Source organism: Urocitellus parryii, chromosome 15 (genome assembly GCF_045843805.1).
Source record: "Urocitellus parryii isolate mUroPar1 chromosome 15, mUroPar1.hap1, whole genome shotgun sequence".
NCBI classification, from domain to species: domain Eukaryota; kingdom Metazoa; phylum Chordata; class Mammalia; order Rodentia; family Sciuridae; genus Urocitellus; species Urocitellus parryii.
In genome coordinates this window covers 2,149,829-2,166,887 of record NC_135545.1, presented here as the reverse complement: position 1 = coordinate 2,166,887, position 17,059 = coordinate 2,149,829, and the positions used below count along the sequence as shown (strand labels likewise).

Sequence of the window (17,059 nt, the reverse complement as noted above, 5' to 3'; positions counted from 1 at the left end):
ACTAGGAGAAGGAGGTACCTGAGAGAGGGGGAACTTAGCAGGGGGAGCTGAATAGATCTGGGCTTCCCTACTTGAGGTAGGGCTGAGTTGGGAGGTTTATGGAGTTATGTGAGGGGAGCAGTGTCAAGTGTGGTAAAGCTGTGGTTGAGCTCAAGAGACCCTCCTGAAGTATTTTCAAACACAGACGCTAGGCCCCACCACATAGGTCTCTTCTACTGAGAGGTTTGGGGCAAGGAGCTGGAGACGGATCATTGCTACTCAAGAACCACTGCTTCAAGGCGATGCTTTAGGTGTGAGGCATAACCATACACACAAGTTATGAGGGAAGAAGGACAGGGCTTAAATCCACGGGGCAGACACAGTTTAAGAGCCGCCCCCCCCCCACCACACACACACACACACACACACACACACACACACACACACACACACGGTCAGGGCTTGGAAGGGGCGTGGCAGGGCTTGGGAGGGAGGGTGGAGCCCCAGAGCACAGAGTCTTGGAGAGAGGAAAGAGGGAGAAACTTGGTGGAGGTGGGGCGAAGGGTACAGGTTTGGGGCGAGGGCGGGGCCTATAAAGATTGCAACAAGGTAGGCGTGGCTCAAAGTCCGGGGGCGTGGCCCAAGCGTGGGACCCGAGCTCAGGGTGTGCCTTAACCGGATGTCCGCAGCTCGTGGGCGGTGCCGGAGGAAGAAGCGGGCACTCATAGCGCAGGCGCACCTGACTCCGCTGACCCACCGGAAGCCGCCTAGGCCTTCCCCGCCCTTGTCCCCGCGATAGTGCGCAGGCGCGTTGCCCCTCCCCGCGCCGCCGCCGCCGCCGCCGCTACCGCCTCCTTCCGTCCTCCACGCCGGCGCCTCGGGAACGGGCGCGACTTCCGCTTCCGGGCGGGCGGCGCGGGGCTGCCGGGGAGGGGGAGGGGGTGGCACTTCCGGTAGGGCCCTCGGGTCTCCCCGGAGCGGCGGAGCCTCCTCCGCCTTCTCGGCCTCCTCCCGGCGGAGACCCCGGCGCCGGTGAGTGACGGGCGCGCGGCCCGGGGGCCCGGGGGCCCGGGCGGCGGGGGCGGGGGGCTCCGCCCTGGACTGCAGCGGTCCTCAGGACGCCCCCCCAGAACGTCAGTGCTTCTCTGCCGGGCGCTAGCCAGGGCTCCCCCCCACATTGCTCTCCAAAAGGCCGCTCCAGATGTGTCCCGCATGAACGCCCCCTGCTCGGACGGCTGCCAGAGCGCCTTCATTCGTGACGGTCCCCTCACCTGCCAGGCCCCCCACCAATGCTTTCTCTAGGATCTCTTTCACATAGTTCACCGTCATTGCTTCTTTTGCAGGGCAGTCCCCTCGATGCCACCAGCATTGCTCCTCTTGTAGTGCAGTGGCTCGTGAATCCTAAAGGACTGCCTCCGAAGAGGGCTGCATTCGTGCTTTGCGACATAACTGTCCCCCACTAACGATGATTACATACATTCCACTCCCAGAGCCCCTTTTGTCGTAAAAATGTTTTCTATTCTGATCAAAATGCTATTTACTCATGTAACCCTTCCTTAATTCCGCTCAAGAATACCCCTTTCAACACACCCCTCAACGAACAGCTCCCTCTAGCGTTCCCCTTTAATACCCACTTCTTCCCTCCTGCCGCCCCCCCCCCCCAGGCCCCCAGCAGAAAAAACCTGTCTGCTTAGACTCTGCTCCTGCCTTCATCCTGGCCTCCTCTGCCTTCAGTACTTCTGCTCTAGAACAGAGCACGGCAGTGGGATGTTCTTAGAATGTTCTCCTTCCCCTAGCCTTAGCCAGTTCTGTAGTCACTTGCAGCCAGCTTGCATGACACTTCCCTGGACTTCCTAGGGAAGGTTCCCTGGCTCCACCAGCGTGCAACACACCTCTTTCTGTAGACATTTGTTGTTCATGGAGTGACTATTCACCCTTCCAGGTCCAGGGCATATAGTTGGGAAGGAGAGAGGTGCAGACAGTTTTTCATCTTATGAAGTTTTAAAATTTAATTAAGGCAGATCAGAAACAAGAAAACAAATAAGCAGTATAATGCTCGCTCTCCAGGAGGCTGGTGAGCCTCTTCAGAAGTGAAACCTGAATCATGAGAGGTAATTTAGCAAGGCAAAGATCTTGGTAAACAGCCAGGGGGGACAGGGCACTGTGACCAGGGTGAGTAGAGGAGCAGCGGAGGAGGCTGGTGAGGGTGGAGCATGAAAGTTGAAGGGAAGAGGGTTGGAGGGAAGACTGATGGCAGAGAGCCTAGGACACCTCTTCTGGCCCAAGCCCCGAAGGCACATCATTCATTTGTTCACACACACACTTGCAGCTATTTTATGAGTGCCCACTTCACCCTAGGAATGCCACAAGAACAAAACAGGCAAAAATCCCAGTCCATGTGGACTGGATATGATGTCAAGAGGACAGACATCTAAAAATCAAAATCCATGGAAATCCAAAGTCATACAGTGGGCTAAAGAGACAGAGTTATAGGGCTGGGGTTTCAGGAAGACCTCACCCAAGATTCCCTCACTCTCCAATAAGCCATAGGACAAAAAGTTAGATTTGGGTGTAAATTCCACTCCTCTGGACAACTGTAGCCCACCACAGAGCTGCTTTTAACACCCTCTCCCCAGGAGCAAATGATTAAGAGGGGCTACTAGGGCTCATAACTTAAAGCACTTTCTTCAATCACTTTTTCTCTTCCCCTCCTTCATTAATTTAATCAATGAGTTCTTATCAAGTCAGGCACTCTTGTTGGTCCTGAGAACAGAGTAGTGAACAAAATGTAAACTTTGCTTCTGAGCTGGGTTTGGTGCCTGTTATCCCAGTGACTTAGGAGGCTGAAGCAGGAGGATTGCAAGTTCAAGGCCAGCCTCAGCAACTTAGCAAGGTTCTAAGCAACTTGGTGAGAACCTGTCTCAAAAATTAAAAGGACTGGGGTTGTAGCTCAGTGGTAAAGCACCCCAGGGTTCATTTTCCAGTATCTGCCACCCCCGTTTTTTTTTTTTTTCCCCCTGCCTCTGCAGTGGCACCAGCTTATGATCCCAGCTACTTGGAAGGCTGAGGCAGGAGGATTTTAAGTTTGAGGCCATTGTGAGCAACTTAGCCAGATCCTGCCTCTATACAAAAACATTTTTTTTAAAGGGCTAGGGTTGTAACAGGCAGTTAGAGCAGTTGCCTTACATGCGCAAGGCCCTGGGTTCAATTCCCAGTACTGAAAACAACAACAAAATATTAAAAAAAAAAAACAAAAAACAACAGAAAACACCACTCTCTCTGGAGAGGGAGACCAGCAAAACAAGACAGGCTGGCAGAACGTGTGGAGCATTAATTGATGGTGAGTGGTGTGGAGGAGATGAAGCAGTGGGGATGTGGGCCACAGTGGTCACCAAGAGCCAGTTTGAGAAGACAAAGTGGACCAGACAGGAAGGAGGTGAGAGAAGGAGTCAGAGCACTTTGGGCAAGGCAGCAGCCCTGAGCATGGCTGGAGCGGACACACTGGTGTCTGTGGGGGCCTGTGGGGGAGGTGGAGGTCATCCTAAGGTCTCAGTTGTGCTCTGAGTAGAGTCACTGTAGGGTTTTGATTAGAAGAAGGTCATGGTTTGACTCTTGTCCTATCTTTAAATGGGAATAGTAATGTTTATGAGTTTGTTGTGAAGTTGAGACAAGTCACATGAGTCAACAAACAGTAGAGTTAACAAATGTCAGTGGCTTACCATGGATTGGGTCCACCCAAGAGATTGAGATTAGGTGGCAGGGAGGTGGGTGAAGCAGATCATGTCTCCAGTATACAATGGAATGGGGGCTCCACCGTTGTCTCCGGGTAAAATACTGAAGGCATATGTAGGGAGTCACACCTGCTGTGTGATGTTGGGAGAATAATTTACCTCTTGGTTACTTTCTTAGTTACTTCCTTTGTATTTCATAGTCAATATGTGTAACCATCTGGGCATGGAGATGCACACCTGTAATCCCAGCAACCCTGGATGATGAGGCAGTAGGTCCCAAATTCTGGGTCAGCCTGGGCAACTTAGACTCTGTCTCAAAATTTAAAAGTAGAAGTGGTGGGGGAGGCTGGGGATGCAGCTCGTTGGTAGAGTGCCCCGGGTTCATTTCCCAGTACCAGAAGGAAAAAAACACCAGATTAATTTAACTTGTCTCATAGGGTGTTTGGGAGGAGGGTTTAGAAGAGTGCTTGGCTGGTGGGAGGCTCTTACCCAGGGCTCCGTGCCTCTGTGCATCACTGTTAGATAACAACAGGCTGGAATTTCATCATGAGCTGCTGTGTTGCAGCTGAATAACTCACAGGTCCTGACATCAGAAACAACTAGAATCAAGAACCTGGTTTCCCTCTTACTGGCTATGTGACCTTGGGGGAATAACTCAGCTCCTCAGTTCCCCACTTAGCAGATGGGACCAAGAATGGCTCCAGACTGTTGTGAGGCACTAAGGACATGGTACACATCAAACTGGGCCAGTGTAGATGTGAGCGGTCACAGCTTTCACTGGGGGACCTCTCTCCCCAGTATGCCTCTCTGCATAAAGCCCTTCTGTGACACATTTCCCCTCAGAGAGACAATGTGAAGCTCACTGAGTCCTCAGAAAGAGGAAGTATCTTATTTCCCACTGGAAGTCATCTTGAGACTGACCGTTCTCTCCCCACTAATGCCCCCCCACACACACCTGCCCACCTTGCCCTCTGTGCCACAGCACTGTTCCCAAAGCCTGCTGTCTGCTCCCTGGGGAGCAGTCAGCTTGGCCTGCACCTGCTCGCTCCACAGAGCTTCATCAGCTCGGGTGCTCGCGGCGGTCCTGTCCCTCTGGGCACTGCTTTGGCTGCATTTCTTCAGCTTTGGTGTGTTGTGGTTTTGTTTTCATTCACTGCAAAAAGCATTTTCAAATTTCCCTTGTGATTTCTTCACGGACCCTTTGGAGATTTAGGAAGGGGTTTAATTTCTACACATCGGCAAGTATTTGTCAGGTGCCGACCCAGTGTCCATGAGTGCTGTGCTGGGTCCTGGGGTCACATTAGGGAACAAGGAAGGCCAGACAGTAAACACACAGCGAGGAGGACATCACCAGCCAGTGGCAGTGACTGGGATGTAGAGAAGAGTGGAATGGTGGCCTGGGAATGCCACCAGAAGGAGGATCTGAGGAAGAACATTCCAGGCAGAAGGAAAGATCCATGTTGATTTTTTTTTTTTTTCCAAGATAGTAGCCAACACCCCTCCTACCAGGTTCCTTGTGCAGACCTCCCTCCTACCCAGAAGGATGTGGAATAAGAGGGAATAAGACTCCTGCCTCCACTCCCAGGACACAGCTTCTAGCTGCTCAGGCCAGTTGCTCCCTTATAGACTGTTGCTCTATGACCTTGAGCAAGTCACTTGGCCCCTCTGTGCCTCTATTTTCTCACCTTTTCAATGGAGAGAACAAATATCCCATCTCAGTTTTGGTGGGATTCAGTGAGTTAACAGGATAATGTGCTCAGAAAGGTGGGCAGCCTGTGGAAATGCCAGCCAGCCACAGCTGTTAGTAACAGGTAATGTCCACCTTCCCACCACCCCAGGTTGCTCCCCTAAGCCCAGCATTCCTGCACTGAGTGTTTTCTCCTAACCCCTGGGGCCCGACCTAGGTTCTGGAGAGAGATTAAATGGAGAAAGTATGAAGGGCATGGGATGTCAAGCCTTGTCCAAGGACAAGGACACTCAGCTGGAGATAAAAATATCGAACTCCGGTGGACAGGGGGTGGAGGAGGCACTCACCTTTTACCTGTGGGAGGAGAGAACCTGCCATGCTGACGGAGGATGGGGGTCTGTGTCTTGGGAGGCCCCTGGGTTCCTAAAGTGGGCTGGACACTGAGCCAGGCCCCAAGGGTAGGGATGATGGGCATGTAGCAGATCCCATGGGCACCTCTCTTATTGGCTCAAAGGCTGGCTGGGTCCTGAGAACTCAGAGCAACTGCAGGAGACAGTGCTGGGGCGATTGTTCAGACAGGACAGCTGCAGTCTGGGGTGTTAAGTACTCCTAGGCAGGTGCTGGGAGTGCTTGCTTGAGCTCCCCCAGGTGTGTGATGTCATCATGGCTGTGTGCAAAGCTCAGGGGACAGATGTGTTCCATTATGTGCTGTGCCGGCCTCTTCAGTCCCCCTGCAGTTCAGGACTTCCAGCCCTGTTTTAAACAATGTCTTCCCAGTCGCAGGGCCTGTGAGTTGCTGTCTGGATCAGGCTGTCCTCCAGAAACACCAGCACCCTTGCAAGCAGACACTTCTTCCCACCTTGAATTCCGGGAGAGCCCCTTCCCCAGGACCGGCTCTTCCTGTTCTCTTGCCTTCTGACTTCCCTTTTCTACTCCTAGAAGCAGTAGCAGTAACGACACGTGGTGATACTTTCCATTCATGCCAGCAGCACTTTACCTCGAGAGCTTCCACGTGCCAACACTGCGTCCTCGTAACAGCCCTGTGGCCTAGGGATATGCTCTTCTTCCCCCTTTGGAGATGAGGTGGTCGCTTAGTTAGAAAGTGGCAGGGCTTAGAGTTGAACCTGGCATTCTCGCTCTGGAGCCCACTCTCCGAATCTGACAGAGCTGCTGTTACCCTCATTTTACAGAGGCAAGCAAGTCCTGAGGGGACTGAGAACAGAAAGTGGAACCCGAGGTGACAGAGAGTCTTAGAACTGAGATCAGAGGCTCCCCCAGTGCCAGGGGAGCTAGACTGAGAAGGAGAGAATGGACTTGCAGGTGGTGAGGGGGAGGATCTGGAGATGGACTGGGAGGTATGTGAGGTCCCTGGAAAAGCTGGGGAGAGATGGAGGGAAGTGGGAAAGGGAGGGGAGGGCCGGGGCTGGTGCAGTGAGAGGGAAAGTTGGGGGACAAGAGGCTGGATACACAGCTCCCTTTGCTGGCCAGGGGCCTGCCGCCTTTCCTCAGCCCAATCCTCCTCTTTACAGGGTCTCCCTTCTCCCCATCTGCCAGAAATGGAGGCAAACCCGGCAGGCAGCAGCGCCGGGGGTGGTGGGAGCAGCGGCATCGGGGGCGAGGACGGGGTTCATTTCCAGAGCTACCCGTTTGACTTCTTGGAATTCCTCAACCACCAGCGCTTCGAGCCCATGGAACTGTATGGGGAGCATGCCAAGGCCGTGGCAGCCCTGCCCTGTGCCCCCGGGCCCCTACCTCAGCCTCCGCCCCAGCCCCCACCTCCCCAATATGACTACCCACCCCAATCTACTTTCAAACCCAAGGCGGAGGCTCCTTCCTCCTCCTCCTCCTCCTCATCCTCTTCCTCCTCCTCCTCCTCGTCGTCGTCCTCCTCATCGTCGTCCTCTTCCCAAGCCAAGAAGCCAGATCCGCCCCTGCCACCCGCTTTTGGGGCCCCTCCGCCTCCGCTCTTTGACGCTGCCTTCCCTGCCCCACAGTGGGGTATCGTCGACCTCTCGGGACACCAGCACCTGTTTGGAAACCTGAAACGAGGAGGGCCGGCTTCTGGGCCGGGGGTAGCACCTGGGCTGGGTGCTCCAACAGGTGCACCAGGGCCACTTCCAGCCCCCTCGCAGAACCCACCAGGACCCGCCGCAGGGGCGGCCTGCGACCCAACCAAGGATGACAAGGGCTACTTCCGGAGGCTGAAATACCTGATGGAGAGGCGCTTCCCCTGCGGTGTGTGCCAGAAGTCCTTCAAGCAGTCCTCGCACCTGGTGCAGCACATGCTAGTCCACTCCGGGGAGAGGCCTTACGAATGCGGCGTCTGTGGCCGCACCTACAACCATGTCTCCAGCCTCATACGCCACCGCCGCTGTCACAAGGATGTGCCACCAGCTGCCGGGGGTCCACCACAGCCCGGACCCCCACTCCCTCAACTGGGTCTCCCAGTCCCCACAGCCAGTGCGGCCGCTGCTGTCCCCACCACGGTTTCCTCTGGCCCCCCAGCCACACCTTCCGCGCCTGCCACCTCTGGGGATGCCAACACCGCCCCCACTGCCCCTGCAGGCGTTGGCGTGCCCCCTCCGTCCACTGCAGGTGGTGAGGGCCCATTTGCCTGCCCACTCTGCTGGAAGGTGTTCAAGAAGCCCAGCCACCTTCACCAGCACCAGATCATCCACACAGGCGAGAAGCCCTTCTCCTGCTCCGTGTGCAGCAAGAGCTTCAACCGGAGGGAGAGCCTCAAGCGGCACGTGAAGACACACTCCGCAGACCTCCTGCGCCTCCCCTGCGGCATTTGCGGCAAGGCCTTCCGGGATGCCTCCTACCTCCTCAAGCACCAGGCGGCCCACGCGGGGGCGGGGAGCCCTCGGCCGGTGTACCCTTGCGACCTGTGTGGCAAGTCCTACTCAGCGCCGCAGAGCCTACTTCGGCACAAGGCTGCCCATGCCCAGCCTGCAGCTTCGGAGGCATCCAAGGACGGCGCTGCCTCTGTCCCGCAACCGCCACCCACCTTTCCCCCTGGCCCCTACCTCCTGCCTCCGGACCCACCCACCACAGACAGCGAAAAGGCCGCAGCGGCTGCAGCGGCCGTGGTCTATGGCGCCGTGCCAGTCCCACTCCTGGGTGCCCATCCGCTGTTGCTTGGTGGGGCAGGGACCAGCGGGGCTGGAAGCTCTGGCGCCGGTGTCCCAGGAAAGACTTTCTGCTGCGGCATCTGCGGGCGTGGCTTTGGGCGCCGGGAGACCCTGAAGCGCCATGAGCGCATTCACACTGGAGAGAAGCCCCACCAGTGCCCCGTGTGCGGGAAGAGGTTCCGCGAATCCTTCCACCTGAGCAAGCATCACGTGGTGCACACCCGCGAGCGGCCCTACAAGTGCGAGCTCTGCGGCAAAGTCTTTGGCTACCCACAGAGCCTTACCCGTCACCGCCAGGTTCACCGGCTGCAGCTGCCCTGTGCCCTGGCCGGGGCCACTGGCCTCCCCACCACCCAGGGTGCGACAGGAGCCTGTGGGCCTGGGGCTTCCGCCGCGTCTGGGGGGCCCACGGATGGGCTAAGCTACGCCTGCTCAGACTGCGGAGAACACTTCCCAGATCTCTTCCACGTCATGAGCCACAAGGAAGCCCACATGTCTGAGAAGCCGTACGGCTGCGATGCCTGCGGCAAGACCTTTGGCTTCATCGAGAACCTCATGTGGCACAAGCTGGTCCACCAGGCTGCCCCAGAACGCCTGCTGGCACCCACGCCGGGTGGCTCCCAACCCCCTGATGGCTCCAGCGCCACTGATGCGGCCAGCGTGCTGGACAACGGGCTGGCAGGAGAAGTAGGGGCGGCTGTAGCAGCGCTAGCAGGAGTGTCTGGGGGCGAGGACGCCGGTGGGGCTGCAGTAGCCGGGGCCGGTGGAGGTGCCAGTTCGGGTCCTGAACGCTTTAGCTGTGCCACATGCGGCCAGAGCTTCAAGCATTTCCTGGGCCTAGTGACTCATAAGTACGTGCACCTGGTGCGGCGGACCCTGGGCTGTGGCCTCTGTGGCCAGAGCTTCGCGGGCGCCTATGACTTGCTCCTGCACCGCCGCAGCCATCGGCAGAAGCGGGGTTTCCGCTGTCCGGTGTGTGGGAAGCGCTTCTGGGAGGCAGCTTTGCTGATGCGCCACCAGCGATGCCACACAGAGCAGCGGCCCTATCGCTGTGGTGTGTGTGGCAGAGGTTTTCTGCGCTCATGGTACCTGCGGCAGCATCGCGTGGTGCACACTGGTGAGCGGGCTTTCAAATGTGGCGTGTGCGCCAAACGCTTTGCACAATCGTCTAGTCTGGCAGAGCATCGGCGGCTGCATGCAGTGGCTCGGCCCCAGCGCTGCGGTGCCTGTGGCAAGACCTTCCGCTACCGCTCCAACCTGCTGGAGCACCAGCGGCTACACTTGGGCGAGCGCGCCTACCGCTGTGAGCACTGCGGCAAGGGCTTCTTTTACTTGAGCTCTGTGCTGCGCCACCAGCGCGCCCATGAGCCCCCGCGGCCCGAGCTACGCTGTCCTGCTTGCCTCAAGGCCTTCAAGGATCCCGGCTACTTCCGTAAGCACTTGGCGGCCCACCAGGGTGGCAGGCCCTTTCGCTGCTCCTCCTGTGGGGAGGGCTTCGCCAACACCTATGGCCTGAAGAAACACCGTCTGGTGCACAAGGCCGAGGGCCTGGGGGGCCCTGGAGCAGGGGCAGGAGCCCTGGGGAAGGATGCCTGACTCCAGAGTTTTATCTGCCGCTCCAATCAGATGTCCCTTCTTGACTCCTCCCTCCTAGGGCTGCTGATCAGACTCTTCCCCCTCCTTGCTGTCACCTGTCCTTCTGAACTTCAGATGTTTGAGTCTCCTTCAGGGCACATGCCCTACAAATCAAGACTGAATCACTCCCATCCTGGATCTCTGGACCTCCCCTCGTTCTGTCAGACACTGAACTGAACCCTCTGTCCAACCTCTTTTGTAACCCTCACTAGCCACCCCCAGCAGCATTCTGCCCTGGGAGCTCTTTGGTGGAGATTAATCTGAACTGCCTCCCCTTTGGAATCTGGCTGGGTAGCAGATATGAGCTGAGTTGGGAGGGCACAAGGGGGGTCTGGGTGCTCTTGGATGGTGGGGTGGGGGTGGGGTGGCAGACGAAGCTTGTACAGAGCAGAGGACAATAAATCTTATCAACAGGGTGGTTGAAGTTTATCTTCAGATCTCAGGGAGAGTGGGGGTTAAGTGTTGGCGAGATGCAAGGCTGAGAACTTGTTTCCTTGGGGATTGTGATTCCCAGGCACCCTCTGCCTCACAAGCTGTGTTTCAGCTGGTATTCACTAAGGTTTGGCCACATTCCAAGCATTGGCCCAGTGGTTGGGCCAATGGAAGTGAGCAAAACAGGTAGGTTTCTCCTGTCAAGAGCTGGCTAGGGGAACAGACTGCCCTGCATGGCACTTTCAGTGTTTGCTCACTTGCCACCATTTCCTGGAGCCCCTGTCTTTCAGGTCCCAAGCTGGGGCACTGGGTGAGTTAGACATGGCCCTCACCCTTCAGAAGACTAGAGAACTCCTGTCAGGCATATCACAGCCTCATGTGGACTCAATTTACAGCTCACTCGTAGCACCTGCCTCTCCAGGACAATGATTTGGGGTTTCAAAAGCCCTTTCAGAGATCCATGGTGGTACATGCCTGTAATTCCAGCAACTTGGGAGTCTGAGGCAGGAGGATGACAAGTTCAAGTCTGTCCTGGGCAACTTAGTGAGACCTGTCTCAACAAAATATAAAAAGGGATGGGGATGTAGTTCAATGGTAAAGTACCTCTGGGTTTGTCAACCTCCAGTAACAAAAAACAAACAAACAAAACCAACTTATGCAACTCTCATTTTCATACATCACAGAACTGTGTGGTGTATGTCCTGCAGTACAAGTTTATAGTCTTCCCGCTTGTCAGAAGAGGAGCATGGGGGTCCTGGAGAACAAATGAGCTCCAAGGACACCTGGCAAATTTATGGTAGAATTGGGACTCATCTCAGGGTACTTTAATACTGAAACTTGAAGATGAAACGGGACATTGTCTGGGCAGGTCTAGTGTGACCCACAAGAAGGCAGCAACCCAGTGTGCCAAGTTCTCATGCTGCAGACCTACCATGAGACAGCCTACAGCAGAGCTCCAGGGCTCCAAGGTCACCTGGAAGTGGAAGTAACCACTGAAGACTGAGGGAGCATGGAGTAGTTACCTTACCAGACTGGGGCAAGAGTTAGAAAAGCTTCCTCGAAAGGAGGGTGAGACCTGAACAGTGGCATCAAGCAACAAGAGCTTGCCAGGTAGAAACATGGGCAAATAATCCCAGGAAGAGGATGGGGTGTCTCCAACTAAATCCAGCCATTCTGGAGAATTTGAAATCTAGTAGAGCTGGAGGTTGGAGTGGGTGTGTGGCTGGATCCTGAAGGGGCTTGAATTCTAAACTGTATAGTTGGGAAGTTTTTTTAGGCTAAAGGCTGAAAACTGGCAGCGGCCAGTCTGGAAGCAATTCAAACCATTTAGTTTGTGCATTAAAAAAACAAAAACAAAAACTTTCAATGATTGGGATGTAGCTCAGTGGTAGACCCCTTGGATAGCATGCTCAAGGCCCTGGGCTTGGCTTAGTTAGCAACATTGTGGAATCTAAGGATTTTATGTAAAATCCTTTGATTTTACATAATGTTAACTAATGGAATGTCTGAAAATTTGAAGAATCTATCAAACCCAACCTGCATCCCTGTTGGCACTGAGTGCCATTACCTTCTCCTGAGGTGTGAATGTAAATGCTCCGTTTGCTCTCGATCCCACCACTCCTTGTTGAATGCCAACACTGAGCCCAAGTGTCAGTTGCCATGTTTCACCTCACAGATACTTTTGCCTTTAAATCTGGCCAAGCAGCTCTGGTAGGTATTTACATTTGTGATCCCTTCTCAAAAGTCACAAGGAGCTGTGGATTGGTGTCAAGTATACAAGTGGCTCCAGTGTTGGAGAATGGAGAAGGTAGGGCCTCAGCTGGGCTGCTGTGCAGTTATCCAGATGTGAGGTCACTGTTGGCTTGGTCTACAAGAATAGTGATGATGAAGTATTCAGATGTCAAAGACACTTAAATGTGCTACATGGGGAGACTGATAAGGGATTAGGTGACAGAGGAAGACCACAGGAACCTGTCCAGGTTCCTGAGATGGGGAGAACAAGTGTTTTCCTGGGGAAATGGGTCAGTTTTGTTAACTTATCTGCAGGCAGTCTTGTGCTGGCTGATTGGGACTGACACTAGTGGTTTATTGTCTCCTGAGCAGATCAGGGAGTAAGCAAGTGTGCCAGCTGCAGGATCCCTACATTGTGCCAGCCTTCCTGAACCCTTCTCCCACACAGAAATAAAAGGTTTGAACAGCCAGTACCTATTCAATCATATTCTAAAGATGAGAACACAGGCTTGGAAAGTGGTACAGTGCAACTTAAATGTTTATGGAAGACCATAACATGGCTCTGCTCCCCCACTTCCTCAAAGAAGACAACCCAAACACAAGACTGACAAAGAGAAACCCTTCATCAAGTCCTTTAATAGGAACAGACTGGAGGTTTCCCACCTCCAGCTTTCAAGTCCTCTTATTCCACAGTGCTGCCAGAAGGCCATGCTGCCATTAGCTAGTCCTTCCTTGGGACTGCCTGGGACTAGGCAATAAACTGCTTCAAATTCAGAGTGGAGGAAAGTAGAGAAGCCTGAGGCTTCTTTGCAGACGTGTTGGACCACAGGCTCTAAGCCTAAAGCTTCAGAAAGGGGCCAGTAAGTGGTGGACATCTTCTGCCTGGGGGTTTGTAGGCAACTCAAGTCCAGTGCAATACAGTGAGGTAGGAAAAGATTCCACCACCGTCCACCTTAGGGAGCCCCAAATAGTCCAGCACTCTGCAGAAGGCCTAGACCAGGAACAACATGGTGGATGAGATTTTCCCACCTTCCACTTGACCCTGGCTCCCATTTTTTAGTGTCCAGGTTCTGTTACAGGCTACATTTTGCCCAAGGACAACCTAACAAGAATGCAAACAGGGCAGTGAAATGCTTCCCATGGTATCATGTTCACCTGGGCACACACAGGGCTGCACTACCCCTCCTGTGGCCTCTCACCTAGGTGCAGTGTGGGTCTCTGGGAGTCCACAACCTTGGTACTCTCCTTCCGCTCCAACACCAGCAGCTCACTACCTCCCTGCTCTGCCCCTGTCTCTTTCTGCCCACACCCTCCCCTGCAATCTGCCTTCTACTTCCAGAATTATCACCCCCAGTCCTGCTCTCCCAGCCTACTGGTCAACTTCCACCTTCACCTTCACCATTTCCCCATGCCCCTCTTCCAGAGTGCTATCTGTCCCGCACCCACTCCCTGACCCTTCAGCCACCAGTGAGCCCAACTGGCTCCCAGAGTCTCCCAACCCAGGCCCCGGCCCATGGAAGTGGGTGCGCTGGTGCTTGCGGAAGTTGGAGGAGTTGTTGAAAGTGCGATCGCAGAGGGTGCAGCGGAAAGGGCGCTCGCCAGTGTGGATGCGGGCGTGGCCGCTCAGCACCGAGGACTGCGTGAAACCCTTGCCGCAGATGCCGCAGTGATACGGGCGCTCGCCGGTGTGCACCCTCTCGTGGTCTCGCATGTCTGAGGAGCGGCGGAACGGTTTGGCACAGAACCTGCAAGCGAAGGGCTTCCCCACCGCCGCGCCTGCAGCCGCAGCGGCCATCACCACCTCTGACCTCTCCTGCGGCACCCCTGGGCTTGGCTCTCCAGCTGCTGCGGCTTGCGGAGGCCTGCGGGAGGTGCCTGGCTCCAGCCCATGTCGGTGCTGGTGCCGGAGCAGTGGCGCTAAGGCCTTGAAGGCCCGCGGGCACAGCGGGCAGCGGTAGGGCCGCTCCCCCGTGTGTAAGCTGTAGTGAGCACGGAGGCTGGCGGGACCTGGGCAACTGTGACCACACACGTGACACCGGCTTGGGTCCCCACCCTGCCCGCCCCCATCCGCGCCTGCCAGGTGGCCATGTTCATGGAACAGCAGCTCGGAGACCAGTCGGAAGGCAGCTGGACACAAGGCACAGTGGAAAGAACCTGGCTCTGGTGGCTCTGGTACCAGGGAGGTATCTGTGACCTTCACCACCTGGATCTCGATGAGGTCACTTGGGGGTGTGGTGGGGCGGCCATCATCAGGTGCCAGGACCTGGTAGGGGGAGAAGAACAAGGAGCCTGTGGACCCTGCCTGGAGACCTCCCCAGAAGCCCCCACTTACTTAAATGTCTGCTTCTCTGCAGGCCACTGCTCCCTCTCCTTCTAGGTCATGACCAAGTCCCAGGATACCACCCCATGCCCTCAGCTCTTCCCTCTTGCCTAAAATATATCGAAGACCCAGCCACCTCTCCTCCACCCAAGCTCAAACCCCTGTCCTGCTTCCATAGCTGAAAGAGCCTCCTAGAGGGAATCTGTTCCCACTTCTTCCCCTTATAATCCACCTCTCTTGAGCAGCCTGAATGGGCTCTTGAAAATGTAAATCAGATAAAGCCACTTTCCACTCAAAACCCTCCCATGGCTCCAAATGCAATTAAAACCCCAAACCCTCGATATAGTAGCCACCCTGATCTGACTCCTGCTTATCTCTCTGACCCCAATGTAAACAGAAGCCGGCACCCAGCTGACTTCTGTCATCTAAATTTAGCTCTCCAACCCCCACTCTATCAGCTCACTTTTTATTTCCTTTATAGAATGTATCACCAAAAAAAAAAAAATCTCATTTATAGTCTCTCTCCTCTCACAGGATGGCAAGCTACAAGAGAACACAATCCTTGTCTGTCTTGGTCACCTCTGTTATAGACCCTGAACAAGCAGCTCAGTAAATGTTTGTTGAATTAATGAATGTCCCCAGTTACTCTCCAGTCCTGAATGAGGGGAACAAGGAGGAGGTTCCAAAGTCATCTGGGACACCCATTTCTCCCCACAAATCTTCCCATGGGCATTGAGAGGCATCACTTGCAGAATCATCCTTTCACCCCTACATTGTGACCTGGTCATTACCCCTCTTTCAGGGTCACCTTTTCAACCTTCCAGCCAAATTGGCTAGCCCTAGAATTTCCCGAAGACCCCGCCCCTATGAAGGTACCACCCTAATTATGCAAACGAATCCCTGGGATTCCTCACCATGACCCAATCCTGCACCACAGACAACCCCTGTCGCCAGGCCCCGCCTCCTCTAGGCCACTCCCTCGAATCCCATAGGCGCCTCCCTAGGCCCCGCCCCAGCGAAACCCCAAAAGCCCCGCCCCCAGGCCCTGATTCCACCCCCGCCAACCTTCATAGGCCCCGCCCCCTGCCCTGCGACCTCCCCCGCCTCGAGGCATCCCGCCCAGGCCCATTCATCGAGCCCACCAGGTCCGGCGGCTCCAGGGATCGCGACTCTGGGATCCGTGAGCTCGGACTCGGGTGCTCCGGGCGCGCAGCGGCCATCTTGTGCCCAAGCCCCGTCCCCGAGGCCAATGGTCGCTCTCCAAGGGGGTGGGGCTTGGGCTGGCGTCAGAGGTTCTGCGCCGGCGCACTGCACGGTGGAGAGGGGCGTGGCTGGGGCGGGGCTCGGGCCGCTCTTCTGCCTGCGGGTCGGGGCCGGCGCGGAGGCAGGCGGCTGGGTGGAGGGAGGCGGCGTGGCGCCGAGGGCGGCCGGGTAGCGCGGAGGGCGGCCGGGGTCCTTGCTCGCGCAGGCGAGGCGTCCAGACGGGCCTTTCCACGGCGCTGGCCGAGCCGGGCTTGCTCGGGAGCCTCGCTGGTGAAGTTGTCGCGGTCCCCTCTCTGCGGGGCGTGAGGACGCCGGGTGCGGAGTTTGTGAATCGAAGGCGTTCTCAGAGTCGGTGTCGAGAACGAGTCTCGGTGAACCGCAGCCGCGCGGGTGCCGAGAGGAAGCCGCCGGTGTGGGAGCCGCGCTCGGGGCCAGGGGCGACGGCAGCACCAAGGACAGGGCTCCTCGCGCCGCTCGCGGTCCTCCAGCCTCCTGGCTGCGGTCGAAGTTCGTCACTGCACTTCTCTGGACACTCCCCTTTGTCCTGGACGGGACTGCAGCCCTGGGAGAAAAGAGACGTAGAAGAACCGTGAGACGCTCAAGTGTTTCCTTGGCAGGGCAGGAGACCCAAAACATGACCGTCGCTCCCAGGTTTGCAGTTCCTTCGGGGAACATGATAAGGGTGCTTTAAAAATATATATATATATATATATATAGACACGATGTCTTTATTTACTTCCTTAATGTGGTGCTAAGGATCGAACCCAGTGCCTCCTGCGTGCTAGGCGAGCGCTCTGCCACTTAGCCCCAGCCCAGGGTTACATTTTTCTTTGAAGTTAAATGTAGTCGTCGACTTGTAGGTGAAAGTATTGCGTGATCCCTTCAGTACACATGAAGAACCATAGAGCGACCCACAGTCTTCCATTCTTACTGGTTTGGGCAGAGATTGTTGGTCAAAGTCAAGTTTGCATCAGCCCGGGCTCCAGAGTGACTATGAACACAAAGCTGGTGCCTTGGATATATAATGTTTACAGCAAGCATGTGTTTAAGATCGTCCTGTAGCGAACTCTGCCTTGATCCAGGTCCTCAAGATGATAAGCACACATTCTACCACAGAGCTACACCCACAGTCCCAGATAGGTAACCT

General features: G+C 55.7%; 2 protein-coding genes across 7 annotated transcripts; one reads left to right on the top strand and one right to left on the bottom strand.

Moving 5' to 3' along the window:
• The first annotated feature begins 896 nt into the window (after positions 1 to 896).
• On the top strand, positions 897 to 10,502 carry Znf865 (zinc finger protein 865). 6 transcript variants are annotated; one of them, XM_026381197.2, is made up of 3 exons: positions 897 to 1,011; positions 6,588 to 6,752; positions 6,927 to 10,502. In XM_026381197.2, exons 2-3 carry the CDS (start codon positions 6,741 to 6,743, stop codon positions 10,125 to 10,127), a joined length of 3,213 nt encoding a protein of 1,070 aa, XP_026236982.2. In that variant the 5' UTR covers positions 897 to 1,011; positions 6,588 to 6,740; the 3' UTR covers positions 10,128 to 10,502. The 6 variants fall into 6 exon arrangements, with proteins under 6 accessions (XP_026236982.2, XP_026236980.2, XP_026236981.2 ...); XM_026381195.2 differs by having other exon boundaries at positions 6,340 to 6,752; XM_026381196.2 differs by having other exon boundaries at positions 6,337 to 6,752.
• Positions 10,503 to 12,895: 2,393 nt separating this feature from the next.
• Positions 12,896 to 16,015, bottom strand: Znf784 (zinc finger protein 784). The gene is made up of 2 exons (XM_026381218.2): positions 15,792 to 16,015; positions 12,896 to 14,592 (listed from the first exon to the last, which is right to left on the bottom strand). Exons 1-2 carry the CDS (start codon positions 15,867 to 15,869, stop codon positions 13,699 to 13,701), a joined length of 972 nt encoding a protein of 323 aa, XP_026237003.2. The 5' UTR covers positions 15,870 to 16,015; the 3' UTR covers positions 12,896 to 13,698.
• Positions 16,016 to 17,059: the final 1,044 nt, after the last annotated feature.